The 17,587-nt window shown below is 54.6% G+C and overlaps 1 protein-coding gene across 1 annotated transcript in view; it reads right to left on the bottom strand.

Moving 5' to 3' along the window:
- Positions 1 to 963: 963 nt before the first annotated feature.
- COL17A1 (collagen type XVII alpha 1 chain) overlaps positions 964 to 17,587 on the bottom strand; it is a 51,771-nt gene continuing 35,147 nt past the window's right edge. The window contains exons 30-52 of the mRNA XM_036265944.1: positions 16,905 to 16,940; positions 16,576 to 16,647; positions 15,760 to 15,786; positions 14,806 to 14,841; positions 12,786 to 12,821; positions 12,435 to 12,515; positions 11,517 to 11,552; positions 11,030 to 11,056; positions 10,043 to 10,096; positions 8,882 to 8,956; positions 8,524 to 8,574; positions 7,872 to 7,997; positions 7,229 to 7,366; positions 6,660 to 6,731; positions 6,211 to 6,351; positions 4,037 to 4,126; positions 3,827 to 3,937; positions 3,173 to 3,319; positions 2,549 to 2,893; positions 1,895 to 2,032; positions 1,598 to 1,660; positions 1,367 to 1,447; positions 964 to 1,031 (exon numbers count right to left, since the gene is read on the bottom strand). Of these exons, the coding sequence (XP_036121837.1) occupies positions 979 to 1,031; positions 1,367 to 1,447; positions 1,598 to 1,660; positions 1,895 to 2,032; positions 2,549 to 2,893; positions 3,173 to 3,319; positions 3,827 to 3,937; positions 4,037 to 4,126; positions 6,211 to 6,351; positions 6,660 to 6,731; positions 7,229 to 7,366; positions 7,872 to 7,997; positions 8,524 to 8,574; positions 8,882 to 8,956; positions 10,043 to 10,096; positions 11,030 to 11,056; positions 11,517 to 11,552; positions 12,435 to 12,515; positions 12,786 to 12,821; positions 14,806 to 14,841; positions 15,760 to 15,786; positions 16,576 to 16,647; positions 16,905 to 16,940 (2,036 nt within the window). The 3' untranslated portion in view covers positions 964 to 978. The remainder of the gene's footprint in view (positions 1,032 to 1,366; positions 1,448 to 1,597; positions 1,661 to 1,894; positions 2,033 to 2,548; positions 2,894 to 3,172; positions 3,320 to 3,826; positions 3,938 to 4,036; positions 4,127 to 6,210; positions 6,352 to 6,659; positions 6,732 to 7,228; positions 7,367 to 7,871; positions 7,998 to 8,523; positions 8,575 to 8,881; positions 8,957 to 10,042; positions 10,097 to 11,029; positions 11,057 to 11,516; positions 11,553 to 12,434; positions 12,516 to 12,785; positions 12,822 to 14,805; positions 14,842 to 15,759; positions 15,787 to 16,575; positions 16,648 to 16,904; positions 16,941 to 17,587) is intronic.

The following is a 17,587-nucleotide window of genomic DNA, read 5'->3' as shown; positions in this document are numbered from 1 at the left end:
ACTTTGGTTAGATGGATCACATTCTACATAGTAGTAAAAAAAGGGAAAAAATCCTTTAATTGGAAATTTTACTTTTGAAATGATTTTTCATCCAATAGACCACTTAAGACATTTAGACATTGAAAAGTGCTTAAAAACCAACTGCACCCGGTACCCATGCCATTTCCTAAGTGCAGAACAGAGGCGACATCGTGCCCCAGTAGTAGCTATTCTATTTTCCCTCTTCTCTTCCTTACCCCTTGCCCTTCCTTTTTCTATTTGCTGCAGTTCAGTACACCGTATCTATAAACTCTAGCGAGGACCTATGGATACAGATTATAGCTATAATCAAACACACTTTCTAAGCAAGTGGGGATATATGTAGTGAGAAATAACTATTAGAAACTCTGTAGCCATCTTCAGGGGAAGTGAATTTCTTAAATTTTCAGTTGCAAGAGTTGTTTCTTAGCCAACTCTTTTCTGTGACTAGAGAATGCAGAGTGAACAGGAGAAGGAGTTGACAGCACAGCGTTATAGCATTAACCAGAACACACCCCCAGCAGATGTCACCCCCCAGGATGGCGCTCCTGCCATCCATCCCCATCTTCCATTTTCTGGGCTCACTTTTAGGCAAAGCTCAAGGACTTCTGAGCCAACTTCTATGTAACTGGCTTTCCTAGATTAGAGTTTGAACTAGTGCTAAAGAAGCCAAGGCGCTCAGCTCTGGATAGCAGAGAAGTCAGTCTCATACGACAGCACCGCAACTACTCAGGTCTGCCCAACGAAGCTGTTTCAGGTTGTGTGTCTTTGAATCATTTATGTATGTATATATTGTGTCAAACTAAAATAAGTGCTTTTAGTTGACTGGCTATACTGTGTCAGTAGGACATTGAGACTCCAGCTTTCACCCTTTAAGACTGTAAAGTTTAGAGAGACGTTGACCTAAGCACAATACGCCATTGCAAGAACTGGTCTGGGGGCTGTTCCACCAACAGCAGCTCAAGGCTTGGTGGCGATACTTCTCCTTCTCCGTCCAACATAGACTTGGTCACCTGAAAGTTAGAAGATGAGTAGGAAGTTAAAAAATACTTTGTGGCCTGTGGGGAGTTCAGCTTGGGCAAGTATGGCAACTGTGACTACTTGCAAAACGGGGCTTGAAAGATAAATTCTTTTGTAAAACTATCACTTTTGTTTAAATTGTTTACCCTTTTTCATTACCAGATCAGTTCTCCTTTTCCTCCCTGTGTTGGCATCTCCTTCCTTTCTCCCCAGCTGCCTGATTGTTATGCAAATTGCATTGTTGGCAGGGTCTGCCTTTAGTAAGTCATCTTTGCCTTCATTTTCCAGGCTTGCTAGAGAACAAATCTCTGTGGCAGCGGAAGCTTACCTTTGTCTCCCTTTTCTCCCTTTTGTCCTCTAGGGCCAGGAGTCCCAGGTCGGCCAGGTGGCCCCGCAGGGCCCCTCTCACCTAGGAGGAGAGAGAGATGCTAAGTACAGTGGCTGGAGGGGCAGAGCCCGAGCCCAGCACTCAGCACCCAGCACAGTACTGGCAAGGGAGCTGCTTTTCAGCACGAGGTTGTTACACAGGCTCCTGTTGGCTGTTCCTGCTACCACTTACCTTTGGGTCCTGGGAAGCCCACCTCTCCCTTCTGCCCAGGGGGTCCTGGAATGGCTCCGTGCGCTGCAAGGGGGGAAAACTGGCCTTAGACTAGCAGTCACCAAGAAGCTGGGGAGATAAAGTGATTTGTCCACAGACAGGTAGTGGTAGAGTTTGAGCTTGTAAGAGGAAAACAAAGTTTAGAATTTGTCAGATGTTTAGCATCTGTGTTGGGGTTTTTTGGTTTCTGTGGAATAGGCTCCATGTGAGACTGTGCAGCAAGTTGCGTGTTGGGAAAGCAGTTGAGGAAGCCCTTACTTCGGAAGAAGTCCACGAGGTCTTCAGTCACGTTGCTGTAGGCAGAGAAGACCTTGCTGATGCCGGGAGGCCCCGGAGGCCCGGGCCGGCCTGGTGGGCCCTGGGCAGCGTAGGCCATGCCTTGCAGCAGGCCCTGACCTGTAAAGCATGGAAGTGTGGGCACAGTCTTCACAGTCGGGGTACAGCACCCTCCGATTGTCTAGCTCTCAACACAATTAGATGAGGTTAAGTGACAGGAGGGAAAAAGCCTGTGGCTTTGTGTCTTTCCTATTGAGGGGCACTGGTCTCCGCCAGGGGCTTTCGTCAGAGGCCTGTGGCCTGCATAACTGCGCTGATGAGCTGTGGCAAGGGAGGGCTTTCTAGCCAACAGCTTCCCTCTGCCCCACACAACTTAGTGGGAGAGCAAAGCACAAAGACCCCAACATTCTTTCTTCCCTGAAGCAGAGGTTCAAGTCCTGACTGCACCCCCTTGAACTAAGCTGGCTGAGAATTAAGTTTGGGCCCCGTCTTCAGTCCCTGTCTATCTGATTCCAGAACTGCAGGCCTCACAGCCTGGGTTCTCTGAAACGAGAGGGTGAGTTTCTGGAGCCTGGGTATGGAAATGCTCACATGCCCCCTCCCCCCCAGCACTGAGGCCTAAGTGCCCCAACTTACGCTGCAAGCTCTCGGACACCCGGACAGCCAGCTCGTTGTAATCTAGACCTCCAGCCAAGCCAGCCCTGAGCAATTCCCTGTCTCCATCATACGTGCCACCTGCTGCTGCTGCGCCATAGCCTCGGCCCAGGCCAATGTCGGAGCCAAAGGCTCCCCCTTCACCCAGGGAGCCTCCGCTGGTCCCTCCTATGCCCATGGAAGAGCTGTAGGAGGTGCTGCGGCTGACTGATGAGCTGCCACCCTGGCTGTAGGAGCCATCCATGGACCCCAGGCGGCTGTCTCCAGGTGGTCCCTGGGGCCCAGGAGGGCCTGGGGGACCCACAATGAAGCTGAGCACATCAGGACCTGTGGGGAGGAAGCTGTGTTAGTGGGAGCTCGGGTCTGGGTAGAGAGAAAGAAGTGGGAGTTCAGGGCTCTCTCAGGGTCTCTGCACTCCTAGGCAGGGTATGGACTTCAAGGCACTTGCACATGAGCAGGATCGTGCTGTCTGGGAAGAAATGGCTTTCTCCGACTAGTGCTCTCGTGCATCTGGCCTCCCAAGCTCCTTCACCTTCTGGTTCCAACAGGAGAAACAAGGTATGGGAACGGGGCATACGAAGGACCAGCAGCATCAGGGGCACCTACTTGTCAGGTAGCTAATCAGTTCACTCCGGAAGCTGTCGCTGTTCTCAGCTGCATAGGTTGCCAGCGCTGCTGAGACACCTGGAGGCCCTCGAGGGCCGGGGGGGCCTGGGGGGCCCGGGGGGCCTGGGATGGATGACAAGCCAGCAGCTGAGTGGGAGGCAAGAGAGAAAGATCAGAGATTGCCCTGCTGAGAATGCTGAACTCGCAGTTTAGGGGCCCATGGAGCCCCTCTTGGAAAGGGGGGATGAGGAGGGAACAACTGTCGCCCAGAACACGAGCAGGGAATGACTGCCCCCAGCTGGCCTTCCCAGCCCCAGTCCTGAGCTGCATTCAACCCAGACCCTACTCCCTTCCCCTCAGCCCTGCTGCCACTGAGCCTTGAACTGTGCCGGGCTCCTGACCGCTGATGACGCGTTGGCTCATGAGTTGTTTAAGGGCTGCACCTGGGAGCACTGTTTCTCCCCACTTCACCCACTTCGGGGCCGAAAGCGCCTCGAAGCTTGTATATCCCTCTCCAGGGCCTCAGTGCCCAGCCCTGGACATGCTTCCGGAGGACGGGGTAACTCTAAGTGGATTAACTCCACAGCTGCCCACAGAGCCCCCAGGGCTGGCCACAGCCCTCTGCCCGCCTCACCCCTGCTCTCCATGCCTTACTGTGCAGGTAAGTCGAGAGGCTCTCCTCACTGATGCTGGACCATGCGTTGCCTGGGATCCCTGGTGGCCCAGGGGGACCTGGAGGCCCAACGATGCCTCTGAATTCAGGTCCTGAGATAACAAGAAAAAGCAAGGAGTTGGTCATCTGGGCCAAGGGGCTCTGCCTTCCATCCCAGACCACTTGGACAGATGTCCCCTGCTCCACATTACCTTGGAATAAGGAGAGGAGCTCCTCATAGGATGGTCCTGGCAAACCAGGGGGTCCTGGGGGGCCAGGAAGCCCAATACTGACTCCAGAACCTGAGGAACAAAATCCCAAATTGTGATGGATTCAGATCAGATAGGGAAAGGCAGATGGGAACACCCTGTAAGAGAGGAAGCCAGACAGAAACAATGTGAACAGAAGTGGGGGGCAAGAAAGGGAAAAGGGGGCCAGTAAGAAGGGACAGGCAGAAAGAGGGACTCAGAGGTACAATCCTGGGTAATGACACCGAGGAGAGGCCCCAGGTCCTGGGAAGAACATAGGCCAAAAGGGCCCATTGTCCGTCAGCCTGCTGGGTGTGGGGGAGTGCTTGTGTATATAGAGCAATGTATGTGTATGGAGAAGTGTGTGTGTAGAGAGGTGTGTATGGAGAAGTATGTGTGGAGAGAGGTGTGTATGGAGAAGTGTGTGTAGAGAGAGGTGTGTATAAAAAAGTGTGTAGAGAGGTGTGTGGAGAGGTGTGTGTGGAGAAGAGTGTGTGGAGAGAGGTGTGTGTGGAGAAGAGTGTGTGGAGAAGTGTGTGTGGAGAGAGGTGTGTGTGGAGAGAGGTGTGTGTGGAGAGAGGTGTGTGTGGAGAAGTGTGTGTGGAGAGAGGTGTGTGTGGAGAAGTGTGTGTGGAGAGAGGTGTGTGTGGAGAAGAGTGTGTGGAGAGAGGTGTGTGTGGAGAAGTGTGTGTGGAGAGAGGTGTGTGTGGAGAAGAGTGTGTGGAGAGAGGTGTGTGTGGAGAAGAGTGTGTGGAGAAGTGTGTGTGGAGAGAGGTGTGTGTGGAGAGAGGTGTGTGTGGAGAGAGGTGTGTGTGGAGAAGTGTGTGTGGAGAGAGGTGTGTGTGGAGAAGTGTGTGTGGAGAGAGGTGTGTGTGGAGAAGTGTGTGTGGAGAGAGGTGTGTGTGAAGAAGAGTGTGTGGAGAAGTGTGTGAGGAGAGAGGTGTGTGTGGAGAAGAGTGTGTGGAGAGAGGTGTGTGTGGAGAGAGGTGTGTGTGGAGAGAGGTGTGTGTGGAGAGAGGTGTGTGTGGAGAGAGGTGTGTGTGGAGAGAGGTGTGTGTGGAGAAGTGTGTGTGGAGAGAGGTGTGTGTGAAGAAGAGTGTGTGGAGAAGTGTGTGAGGAGAGAGGTGTGTGTGGAGAAGAGTGTGTGGAGAGAGGTGTGTGTGGAGAGAGGTGTGTGTGGAGAGAGGTGTGTGTGGAGAGAGGTGTGTGTGGAGAAGTGTGTGTGGAGAGAGGTGTGTGTGGAGAAGTGTGTGTGGAGAGAGGTGTGTGTGGAGAAGAGTGTGTGGAGAAGTGTGTGAGGAGAGAGGTGTGTGTGGAGAAGAGTGTGTGGAGAGAGGTGTGTGTGGAGAGAGGTGTGTGTGGAGAGAGGTGTGTGTGGGGAAGTGTGTGTGGAGAGAGGTGTGTGTGGAGAGGTGTGTGCGGAGAAGTGTGTGGAGAGAGGTGTGTGTGGGGAAGTGTGTGTGGAGAGAGGAGTGTGTGGAGAAGTGTGTAGAGAGAGGTGTGTGTGGAGAGAGGTGTGTGTGGGGAAGTGTGTGTGGAGAGAGGTGTGTGTGGAGAGGTGTGTGTGGAGAGAGGTGTGTGGAGAGGAGTGTGTGGAGAAGTGTGTAGAGAGAGGTGTGTGTGGAGAGAGGTGTGTGTGGGGAAGTGTGTGTGGAGAGAGGTGTGTGTGGAGAGGTGTGTGTGGAGAGAGGTGTGTGGAGAGGAGTGTGTGGAGAAGTGTGTAGAGAGAGGTGTGTGTGGAGAGAGGTGTGTGTGGGGAAGTGTGTGTGGAGAGAGGTGTGTGTGGAGAGGTGTGTGTGGAGAGAGGTGTGTGGAGAAGTGTGTGTGGAGAGAGGTGTGTGTGGAGAAGTGTGTGTGGAGAGAGGTGTGTGTGGAGAGAAGTGTGTGTGGAGAGAGGTGTATATGGAGAAGTTTGCTAGGGGTCATGTGCAAATTCCACACAGGATGTTGCTTATGACACTCGTCTGGGCTTCCCTCGCAGGCTCTGATCCGTTCTGTGGCCATGGGTTTGAACAGCTCTGAATGCTGCTCATTCCCTCTGGGTTTGGTGCAGCCTGGCAGGAGCGGGTCAGTGGGCTGTTTCAGGAAGTTCAGCGTGAACTCCTGACTACCCTTGCCCACAAAGGACAGACACTCACTCGACATGTAGCTGACAATGTGCCTGGTCAGCTCTGCATAGTCCAGAGACTGGAGGGACCAATCTCTGCCGGCTCCTGCTGGCCCTGGGGGACCCGGAGGGCCCATCAGGTGCTGGCGTAGATACTGACGCACATCATCCCCTGGAAAGAGAAGATGTGCTAGATGGACCCACCCAGGCCATGGGACAGCCACAGCCTGGTCTCCCCACACGGCTGGCTGCCGAGGCCCACAGTGGAGAATCAGCAAGCTCCCAGGTATCTGAAGGGGCAGCTGCCTGCTGCCTGGCACTGGTGGTCAGGAGATTGCTGCCCCCTCCCGGCAGTGGCTGGGGCAGCGAGGCAGTGGTCCCTGTGCTGTCGCCCCCCGAGCTCAGAGACAACACGTGCCTGCGGGCGGGCGCAGGCAAGAGGCAGAGGGCTCCCACTCCAGCCCACTGCAAGAAACTCACGCTGTAGGGCAGCCAGCATGTCTTCGGAAGTGATGGAGGCAGACGACGATGAGCTGATAATGTACCCTGAAGCTGTCGGGAAGGAAACCTGGGGTTACCTGTGTATCTGCACTTAAGCAACGCCCCCATTACCCTAGAATCACAAAGACTGGTCAACTGGCTGTTTCCACTTGGGGGAGATAAACCAAGGGAGGGGCACGGCATTAGGAAGCTGTTTTTAAAGCATGAAAAAGTGAGTTATTTTTGGTTTGGTTTGGCAAGAAATGCAGTTTGTTTTCGAGAGTGTGCCCTCGCTGGAGCACTACAAGCTGCCAGCAGCCCGAAGGGGCCCATGGCACATACTTAGGACACACCGTCAACCACGAGAAGGCTCACTGAACACGGCGAGGCAGTGTTTTTTCATCTGAGCAAATCCTTTCTGAAGCCAGCTCCCAGGAGCCTGATTCCCATGAGTTCAGGTTTGAATGTCATGTTCAGAAGGGCAAAGCCAACAGCAAATTGAGACAAGATTCCAGGAACAACAGTGGACCCCGAGGGCAAGGGTCATTCCAGGGGTGGGAGAGGCTTACTCTGTAAGTAGCTCACGACGAGGCTGGCCAGCTCTGCGTAGTTGAAAGTCTCACCCGTGATGGTGGTGACAGGCCCAGGGGGACCAGGTGGGCCCTGGGGACCCGGAGCTCCAGATAGATAGGACCTAACACTGTCACCTGCCAACAAAGAAATAAAGCAGAGTCAAGCCTGTCCCCAAGTGGGCATCTCCTCCCCATGGAGGTGACCTGAAGCACGTGATGAAGTGCCTAGCACACCCCACAGATGGGCCCAAGGCAGGGCCAGCAGAGAGCCTAGATGGAGAAACTGAGGCAGAAGCCTACGCTGGGTCAGGAATTACTCTAGGACTGTGCCAACAAGACTAGTCAGCCACTCCTTGGCAAAGCTCTGGCACCCACATCTGTGGAAATCACACACATCCACAGGTCAGGGGAATGCACACACGTGAAAGTGTGTAGCTGTGTATGCATGTGGACAAGCGTGTGGGTGTGCAAGTCTCTACTGGGGCGAGGCTGAGGTCGTGTGTGGACAGCTAGCAGGCAGGGGCATGGGCCTGCTGTCTCGGCTGCAGGGATGGAAGCCCTGGGCCTGGCCATAGAGACTGCTGACCTCCAACAGAGGTACGCACGCATGCACACAGCCCACTCTGACCCTGGCACTCACTCTGCATGTACTCAGAGATGTACTGCTGAATCTCCAGGCCAGAGCTGCTGAAGGAGCCAGGAAGCCCGGGGGGCCCCGGTGGGCCTGGCGGGCCCTGCATGAACATGGTGTCAGATGATGATCCCCCTGGAAGAAAGAAAGCCTTCTGAGCCGGTCTCTCCACCTGGGGTCAGACAAAGGGGCCCTGGCACTGCTCCCATCGTCTGTGGAGGAAGGGTCTTTCTCAGTGGAATAAAGAGGAGAGTGGTAAAAAGAAGGGTCCCCCAAAAAGGAGAGCAAAGGAGTGCCTGCGGCAGCCACTGCACGGGGCACAGAGCTAGGAGCGCTCCAGGCCAAACCCTCATCTCTCTGGGCAAACTGCTCACCACACCACAGTCTCACCCATCTCTGAACACTCCCAGCTCCCAGAGCCTGTTCTGTCTGCATCTTTTGTCACTGGCATTGTTAGTCACCTTTACATGTAGGGGTTCTTCCCTGCTGCCCCCACTAGCATGTAACCTTAAGGCAGCTCAGAGATCCTAGCAAGTGGAGAAAGTTTCTAATCAACACCGAATCATGGACAATGAATGAATGGATGAACCCATGTCCTCACTGGCATGATCAGCCTTGCTTTAAGAAGGGGAGAGGAACTTTGGTCACCTTTGGTTCTTACCATGAGAGGGACCGCCAGGAATGCCAGGAGTCCCTGGGAATCCGGGATCACCTGGAATTCAAAATAAGCAGCTTTGTTTGCATCACCTCCTCCAGGAAGCCTTCCCTGGTTAAGCCCAACCACACCCATCAGCATATGGCCCAACAGTTGTTCCATGTCTGTTTCTGCAAGCTCCCTTTGGACAGAGAATGTGTGTGTCCCCGCATCCTTATACCCTCCCTCCCTCCAGCCTCTCCTTTTATCCCCTTCTTCCCCCCAAGGCTTTAGCACCAACAAGCACATGCTGTTCCCTATTGGGGCTCTGGGAGCCAGCCTTACTCCTACTCCTCGCTGCCTTCTTGGCTGCTCCCTCACTGACCTTTGTCACCTTTGGGTCCCTGAGGGCCAGGTGGGCCTGGTGGCCCCTGCAGGTCGAATCCCAGAGAACTGGAACCTGGAAGCCAACACCATACACAGTGCGGTCAGCCAGGGCCGGAAGCAACTTTAGCCAGAGCAGCAGTGGGGCGGGGCTCGGCACTGCACCTGAGGCGGAGAACCCCGGGGCCTTGCCCGCCTGAGGGGCACAGTGGGGCACACCGTTGTGCTCCTGGAAGCCAACACCATACACAGTGCGGTCAGCCAGGGCCGGAAGCAACTTTAGCCAGAGCAGCAGTGGGGCGGGGCTCGGCACTGCACCTGAGGCGGAGAACCCCGGGGCCTTGCCGGCCTGAGGGGCACACCGTTGTGCTCGCCCCTCGCCCCAGGTCCCAGCTGACACCACCTCCCCTCCGGAGGCTCCGCAAGGCCCAGGAGGGCTGGGGTTGTGCTACCACTGGGCAGCAGCACCTAGAGTAGTACAACGTACACATGTGCACACACACGCACTCACGCACGTGCTCACGTAAATCCTCAATCATTCACAGACACATACTCGGATCTATTCTCGCCAAAGGCTCTTGGAAGGTCAGCTTTTGCCACCCCCACCCCAGGTTTTGTTTGATGGCAGCTCTACTGTGCATTGGTGTCCTCGGGCCTGGGGGAGCCAAGGGAAGGAGGCTTAGAATTGTGAGATACATGTGAATCAGATATTGAGAATTCAAGGGGCTCCCGGGAGGGGAGGGTAGAGGGCGCCTTGGCCTCTCCTTCCATCAGGCCAATGCAGAAGCGGGAATTCTGTTAGAGCTTCCGACCACCACGCCTCCTCCTACCCCAAGCTCCAGGATGCTGAGCTCCGAATGGGACACGGCAAGAGAATAAAGAAATGCCCCAGCTCATCAAGACTCATCCAAACGCCCCTGGCCACCAGTTTGGCCTACGGGGGCACATACAGGCTCCTGAACTCCCTGAGACACTGTTCTCACCTTGGTCTCCTTCGGGGCCTAGGGGACCCGGAATGGGAGGTCTTGAAGAAAGTGAGGAAGAGGCAGTGCTGAAGTTAGAGCCGATCCTGTCCCTGGGAGCAGGATCTGGCTTCCTTACTGAGCCTTGATTCCCCTATGCCCATGATTCCCCACCTTCCAAGGGTCCCTAAGATGCTCACCTGGTGGCCCAGGTGGCCCAGGTGGGCCTGGGGGACCTCGTAAATCAAGACCATCTGCAGAGAGAAGAAAACAGAAATGAGCAAAAACTGACACGGGGCTGCTTTCCTCCAGCTTCTCACCAGAACCATCAGTGCCAGACACCCTGGGCCACATGCAGACCCCACACATTAGACTCCCTCTGCTGGGGTGCCCTTGCTCAGGGGCGGGGCGGGGCGGGGCTGCAGTCAAACTCCCTGATAGCTAATACAAGTAATATCAAATGATGGGCAAGAACATGGCTTCAGTGTCCGAGAGCCTGAGTCCAAATCCTTGCTCCACCACCTCTAGCTGGTGACTTTTGGCAAGTTCTCAACCTTTTTCAGCAACAGCTTCCTCCTCTGTAAACCAGGAGCCTGTGGCCTATGTCTCAGGGGCCCCGTGAAGACTCAGTGAGGTGCTTTGGCACAATGTCTGGCACATGCGACTGCTGGGCCAGGGTTAGCTGTTGTCTTTGCTGTTCAGCCACCCAGGTGCTGAGGGGGAGGCCCAGCAGCATCTCTGCCTGGGCTCTTTAAAGGACTTTGGGAACAGGAGGACCCAGGAGGACCCAGGAGTCCACCCTCCCAGGTCAGGCCTGATGCTGAGAACCCACGGACCCTTGTCATTGGTCCCAGTGAGTGGGGGATGCAGGGCTCCTGCCAGTGACGCCAACCACGCCTGGCTCGCTCAGAGGCCCTGCATGACCCTGGTCCTCCTGGAGTTCGAGCTGCCCCATCCCCCGCGTATCACCCCCTACGGCTGACAAAGCCCCTGCTGTTGCTTCTCCGCTGGCACTGCGTTCCAGAGGGACGGCCATCCTCACCCCCATCGGGGCTCCGCTGACTCACTGGCGCAGCCGCCGCAGGCCCGGGGTCCTGACCTCTCACCCCCACCCCCACAGTGCCTGCCCTGGAGAGCGGAGGGAGCCGATATCGGAGATGGAGCGCTGGTGCTCAGGAGTGACTTACCAGTGAGTCCTATCTCCCCTCGAGGGCCTGTGGGGAGACGCAGAGTCAGGGGGGCCGGAGATGGCTGCAGCAGCCCAGGTGCCTGGGGCAGGGCAGGCCAGAGGGCTGACTGTGAACTCGGCTGTCAGTCAAGACATAGCCCGGGGAAGCAGATTGGCCTTCTCTAAGCCTAACAGTGTTTTGGTATTTGGAGAAATCTTTGGACAGTGGCACGATTTTTAGGGTCTGGTCACAAGAGGCCCAAGGACCATGAACATAGCTGAGCTTGACCCTGACCAAGTGGCCACAGAGCTTCAATCCCGCTTGGCGGACCTGCCCCCTCAGAGATACAGAAAGGGGTTCACAGGGCCCTTGGTGAAGAACCATGTCACCCCCTCAAGTCCCTTCCCCAGATGCATGTCTCGCTTCATTTACAGACCGGGGCCCAAGTCCAGTCCGGGAAGGAAGCCTTCCTGACAGGCCATGTGCTCTTTCAGGCGCGACATACCTTGCTGTCCTGGGAGACCGGCCGGGCCAACGGGACCTGGAAACGGGTTTGGGGAAGAAAAGGTTTTGTCACACCTCCAGGGTCATAATGCTAAGAGCTGAGGAAAAGGCAGGTCCTGGGTGCACACTTAGCTTCCTCACAAGGCATGAAGAGTAGCCCAACGAGGTCAGCTTGCCTACTGGAGAGCAGCCCTCTGGTCCATCTGCCAGGGACTGAGCCCCTAGGATGGGCAGGACTGCCCCCTCGGACACTGTCCTTCAATGATGAGGGGCGTCTCACTGCCCCAGTGTCCCTTCTCTCACTGGAGCTCATCAGGAGGGAAGGCTGGTCCATACTTGCGTTGGTACGTGCCCTTGACCGGAATCGAACCGAGACTCATTGGTCCATGGGCCGACACTCCAACCACCGAGCCAAACTGGCCAGGTCCTAACAATTTTCTTTTAAGTCTTCACATTTTTGTAGCTATTTCATGAATGTTGGACAATTTGGGAATATTTTCTCTAAATAGATTCCTAGCATGTTTGCTGCCCTTGATGCACATTATCAAACTGGTTTAGAAGGGGAAACAATTTGAGGACCGAGTCCAACTGCTCTAATATGGCTCTGGAGACAGAAGGACCGGGGCCAAATCCTGACTCTGTTACTTCTTAGCCGAGTGACCTTGGGCAGGTCATTTACAAGCTGGGGCCTCCACCGGTGCTGTGGGGTCTGGTGAAGCAAGGCCTGTGTGGCGCTCGGAATACTTGCTCGTATGTGATGAGGGCTCGCTTGGCTGTCTGGGAGTGGGCTTTCTAGTTCCTCTTCCCTCTCCTCCCTTGGTTCCTATACTGGATTTCAGGATTTGAGCAAATGCTGGTATAGACAAATGCAACCTAGGCCTGCTGCTGATTTGGGAACAAAGAAAGAAAATGGACTGACCTGGAGCACCTGGAGGTCCTGGGGGTCCCATGGCTCCAGGAAGTCCTGGGGGACCTGGGACAGTGAGAGTCGATGCCCCCTCTGAAAACAGAAGACACATAAAACATTGAGTTCCACTCTTCCGGCTCAGAGGTGCTGGGCTTCAGACCGGGCTGTCGGTCGGGCCGGGCCAGCATCTCTTGTTCTCGTTACTTCCAAATTCCACCCACCGCCTTGCTGCTGACGTAAAGAGCCCAGCACAGGATCCTGCCCACAGCACTGTGTCCACTGACTGGCGCTTCTTGGAGGGTGCTAGGCAGAGCCAGGTCAGATGCCCGGTGCCTGAGAATACACAGTACAGGGCCTGCCTACCTGCAGTCACGATCCTGCCTGGAGCTCCTGGTTCACCTGGGAGGAGAGGGAAAGGACAGCGGTTGTTCCCAGGATCAATTAGTGGCTCAATCAATCATTTCCAAGGCTTCTGGTTGCATTTGAGACCGACTCCTGGGCCTCTAACCTGCAGGCTAGCGGCATTCTCCTGAGCTAAGGAGAGCACGCAGGGCACATTAAGCACCAGTCTCTGCACCAGACACCCTAGAGGCTGGAGTATCAATCTTGGCCCACATTAGCTTTTAGAAGAAGCTGGGACTCCCCGAAGGGGCTTCATTAGTGAATGTTGAAGAGTTTGCCTTTCAGCGAGGCCAGAATGGGGCTGACTTGAGTCATTCCCACTCCCACACTCTTTTCCCACAGTGGACATCTCGGAATCTTGCTGAGAATGGGCTTGGGGAGGAAACGTACTGGAGTCAAAGGCTGGAGGCGTGAGCCGTCCAGGCAGGCGCCCCTCAGGATGCTGGCTTCCTGGGACAGGAGTAGGGTCTATGCAGAGTTAGAAGGGGGTTCTGTGGCTGGTAAGTCAGGAAAGTTAACAGATCTCTTTCCTGTGGTGTCTTGGAGGGTTGAAAATGCACATGTGTATAGGGGACCCCCAAGAAGGGGATGTCAAGTTCACACTTTCCCAAACATTATCTACCAGCAGATGCCATCTGAATGACGCATCTCTTGGGATTGGAAATCTGCACGGAGTCCGGGGAACCGAGTGAGTGAAGCAGAGGACAGAAAAGCCCTCCACTGGGGATTTTCAGGGGTCTCTTTTGTCACTTCCCATGGTCAGTGAGCAATTCAATCACCCACTCATGAAGCTGCTATTGATGTCCCTCTTGGGGAGGGGCCGGGAGCTGGTCTCTGTTTGCCCTCTGCCAGCCCTGGGGGTCAAGGCCAAAAGAGGAGAAAGTGCTTGGTTTGGTTTCATTGGAGCCTAGTCCAATAATATGTGAATGTCCATCTTTTGTGCACATTGTCCAGGGAGGGTCTGAAGTCCCCTATGGACAGGAATTCCCAGGCCTTGGAAGGGCAGGGTGCCTGGTCTCCTTGGGAATCCCCAAACCTCGTGTCTTACTAAAGGTGCCATCAATTCATGAGTATATTTGTGAACCCTGAGATCTGTGGGGGATGTGTGAACTCAGGTGTTACTATTTTGCAGTCAAATGCTCTACCACTGAGCTATACCCCCTGGGTGTTACTATTTTGAATTATATTTATTTGTCCTAAAAAAACTCCTGGGCCTAACCAGTCATTGGAAATAGTTTTTGGAAAGTAGGTATTTTATTCCTCAGGTCCCCACAAGGTGACAGTGACTGCTCAAGACAGAGCACAGCAGCACAGAACGTCAGGGCTCAGGGATGTGAGGTCACCCGGACAGGAGGAGGAAGACCATCCCTGAGCACCACTTAGCTCTGGACTGGCTCAGGGTTGGGGTCTAATGGTGCAGAACTGGACAATGGCAGAGGAACAGAACAGGACAAGAGTTCCGCTCTATGCACAGAGGTCACTATGCTGGCCCTGGTCAATCCCCAAGAACGACTTCCCCTCCTAGCAGCATCTTAGATGCTCCTCCCTGCCTGCATTAAAGTCCTGTGACTGATAAAACTAAGGTTGCTCCTGGCTCAGGAGAGACATGTTACAGGGACCAAGCCTAAGGGAGGGATTGAACACTAGTGGGGGCATTTCAGAGACAAGTCAGGGGGTGGACCAGCTTGTGGGGATAGGAGCAGCGGCTCCAGACCCTCCTCCAACAATGGCCTGGAGACATCCAGGTACCACGGTGAGGCTCCCGCTTGTGGGGCGGGAGGTGTGTGAGCAGGCTGGGTTCAGGGCTTCGTTGATCAGCACAGATCCCTGGCTCCCCAGCCTCCCAGCCTCTGCTGAAGCCACTAGATGCCACTGTTGATCCAGGTACTGCCCAGACAGGGGCTTCCCTCCTGCCAATCCCTTCCCTCCCACAAAAATGACTAGTGCAAAGAAAGAACATCTGGTTTGGGAAATCATTTACCTCTAGGACCTTGTCGGCCAGGGGTTCCAGGAAGACCTGAGGTGATTGAAAACAAGTCAGTCAGGGTAATGAAGGCCCAGCAATCCCAACACCCTCTGGTAGTGACTGGTGCTCCGTTACTCAGTGTAGCTACAATGACTGATCACAACCCGCAGCCCTGCCTCTCTCTGCTTTCTGCCCCAGCCTAGGTGGCCCCTCAGGGAGCCTGTTGCCCTGAGCCCCCTTTCTTCTCTGGAGAATGGGGTAAGAACTGGGATTCGGGAAGGCAGAGGCTCGTGGACTCAGCTTTGGGGAATCCCAGTCCCCCTGCGGCCTGCAAAGCAGCTGCTGTCCCCCCACCTGTCCCTGGAGTCAGGAAGTAGGGGCTAGGCTTCTACAGTTGATGTCACACCTCCTCCTGGCTTTGGCTGCTGAACTCCACCAGGGAGTGTCTGAAGGATGTCCCTGTGCACTCAATTTTTGGGAGAACTGCTGCTTGATTTCATTTTACATCTTTGCCTAATTCCCTGTAGGAGTCGGGGCTGGTTGTGGTGACAGTACACATGGGTTCAACCACAGGACAGACTTGGATGCCTGGGCTTCCCAGAGAAACTGGGCCCCTGTGCACGAGGTGAGCTCCCACTCCACCACTGCGACGGCTTGGGGGCTGCGTGGGGCCAGTGCAATGCCTGGGCCCTAAGCTGAAGGGAACAGGGCACAGGCAGGCAGAATTTGCACACGAGCTAACTTCTTTTCTACCAGATTGGCTTTCTAGATTGTTCTATGCATATTTTTCCTTCCTAAGGTGCTTCTCAAGACTCACAGTAAAAGGACCTGACCCATTTTCACTGGGATAGTGAGGGGAGGAGAGGAAAGTCAAGGTGACTAGAGGAGAGGCGTTTGCCAAACGCTGGAAGGCTGGTGGGAGGCTTGTTGGGGGTGGTGTTTGGAGGCGGGAGTGACCCGATGACTCACCCTGAGGTCCTTGGGGTCCTGTGAGACCTACAGAAAATTAAACATACGAGGGAGGAGTTGAAGGGTTGAGGAGCCACACCCTTGAATTCAGGAGCAGGTGGGATGGTAGGGCATGAGGACAAACCCCAAGTCTGGGGCAGCCAGACTAAGGGTCCTCCTAGCACTGGACTGTGCAGTGAGGGGACCCACTGCCGCATTGGACTACGGTTCTTCGCCTGTTTGGGCTCATGAACTCAGAAAACTCACATACTCATTGACACCCTCATGCTGCCCCCAGGCTCCCTTCTAGGTGCTCACCATCTGCATACCCAACAAAGGAAACAGGAGCCCCCGCCCCCACCCCAGCCCACTGATGAATGCCTTGTCCCTCACAACTTTCTTGATGTGTTTTGATTGGTTTCTCTTGCAGCCTGAGGATCTTGCTCCCACTGGGCCTTCAGTGGAGAGTTTCTCTCATCAGACTGGTGGGAGTTAGTGAGGGTTCAGGTACGGCCCGAGGGGAGGTGGACCAGGTGGAAAGCTCAGATGAGCAAGGTACTGAGGTGGTGTTAAAGTCTGCAATTTTAAACAAGACTCCTTGCCCCTTTCTAGAGCTCCTTGCTTTCAACCATTAACCTCTCTCTTCCCAGTTGCCAGACTTGCTGACTCAGAGGTGTCAGGACACATAGCCACTGTGCTTAGCCAAGTGAGCAGTTGTGCCAGTTATCTGCTGGAGGGAGAAGGGACAAGGCAGGCATGCAGGCACATGGGCATGTGCGTGTCCACGTGCACACGCACACAGAGCAGGGCCGTGGCTCCCTCTTCCCGCTCTATTACCTGGCTTTCCTGGGTCTCCAGAAGGTCCTGGTGGGCCTCTGGTTCCAGGCATCCCTGTGAGACCTTGTTCACCTGGAGAGAGTATGATCAACATGCTGTTTTCCTTTTGGGGAAGCTGAACCAGACAACACATCTGAGTGGATGCTTTCTTGGGGTTTTACTGAGTAACTAACTTGCAGACAGGTGGGGAAAAGCAGGCAGATCAGACCTGGCTGCCTGTTTCTGTACGACATGCGTCACCCTGGCATTATGATTAGAGGACATGGGCAGGGCAAGGAGCGGTAGGCAGGAGAGGCAGTGAAAGTGAGGGAAACCGGGAAGTGACCAACCTCTTGGGCCTTGGTGTCCATCAGGGCCAGCGGGTCCTAGGAAAGCAGAACCATAGTCATCAGTGACTCTAGGAGTTTCTGGGACTCCATCCCTCTCCCGCCCATCAGGCTCACATCAAGTTGTCTCCCAGGTGGGGAGCTCTTGGGCCCTTCCCGTGGCCGTCAAATGCAAAGAAAGCCCAGGCTCTGTCACATCCTCTGGGTGCAGCTTCCTCCCCGCCCTCTCCTCCCAAACCAGTAACTGTCTTCCTGCAAAGAACCGTTCAGTGACTTTATTGCATCTCTAGTGCCCTTGGCAGGACTCAGCACATACCAGATGCTCAATAAATGCCAGCCTCATTTACTTAAGGTCCTGGAAGTCAAGGTCCTCCAAGTTCTTGTCCCCTCTGCTCCAATGATCCCAACCTCTCTGACGTCCTTCTGTGACCATGTCTTGCTTTTCCCATCTCAGTCTTTTTCTACTTATGTTGTTTTTTCTGCATGTAATTTTCCAAATTGATCATGATCAAAATCTTCCTTACTTTTAAGGATAATTTGAAATGCTGCTGCCTCCACCTTTCTGGGTGGAAACATTCTCTCTCTTTACTGTGTCCTCCTTACATTCTGTCTCTCTCATGTCACTTGTCACCTCATACAGAATCTATTCCCCTTGAGGGAAGTAAATCATCCTACTTGCCCAGCAA

This window comes from Molossus molossus, unplaced genomic scaffold (genome assembly GCF_014108415.1).
Source record: "Molossus molossus isolate mMolMol1 unplaced genomic scaffold, mMolMol1.p scaffold_m16_p_17, whole genome shotgun sequence".
NCBI lineage: Eukaryota > Metazoa > Chordata > Mammalia > Chiroptera > Molossidae > Molossus > Molossus molossus.
Note: the sequence above shows the minus strand (reverse complement) of the source record. Positions and strands in the feature narration are given on the sequence as shown.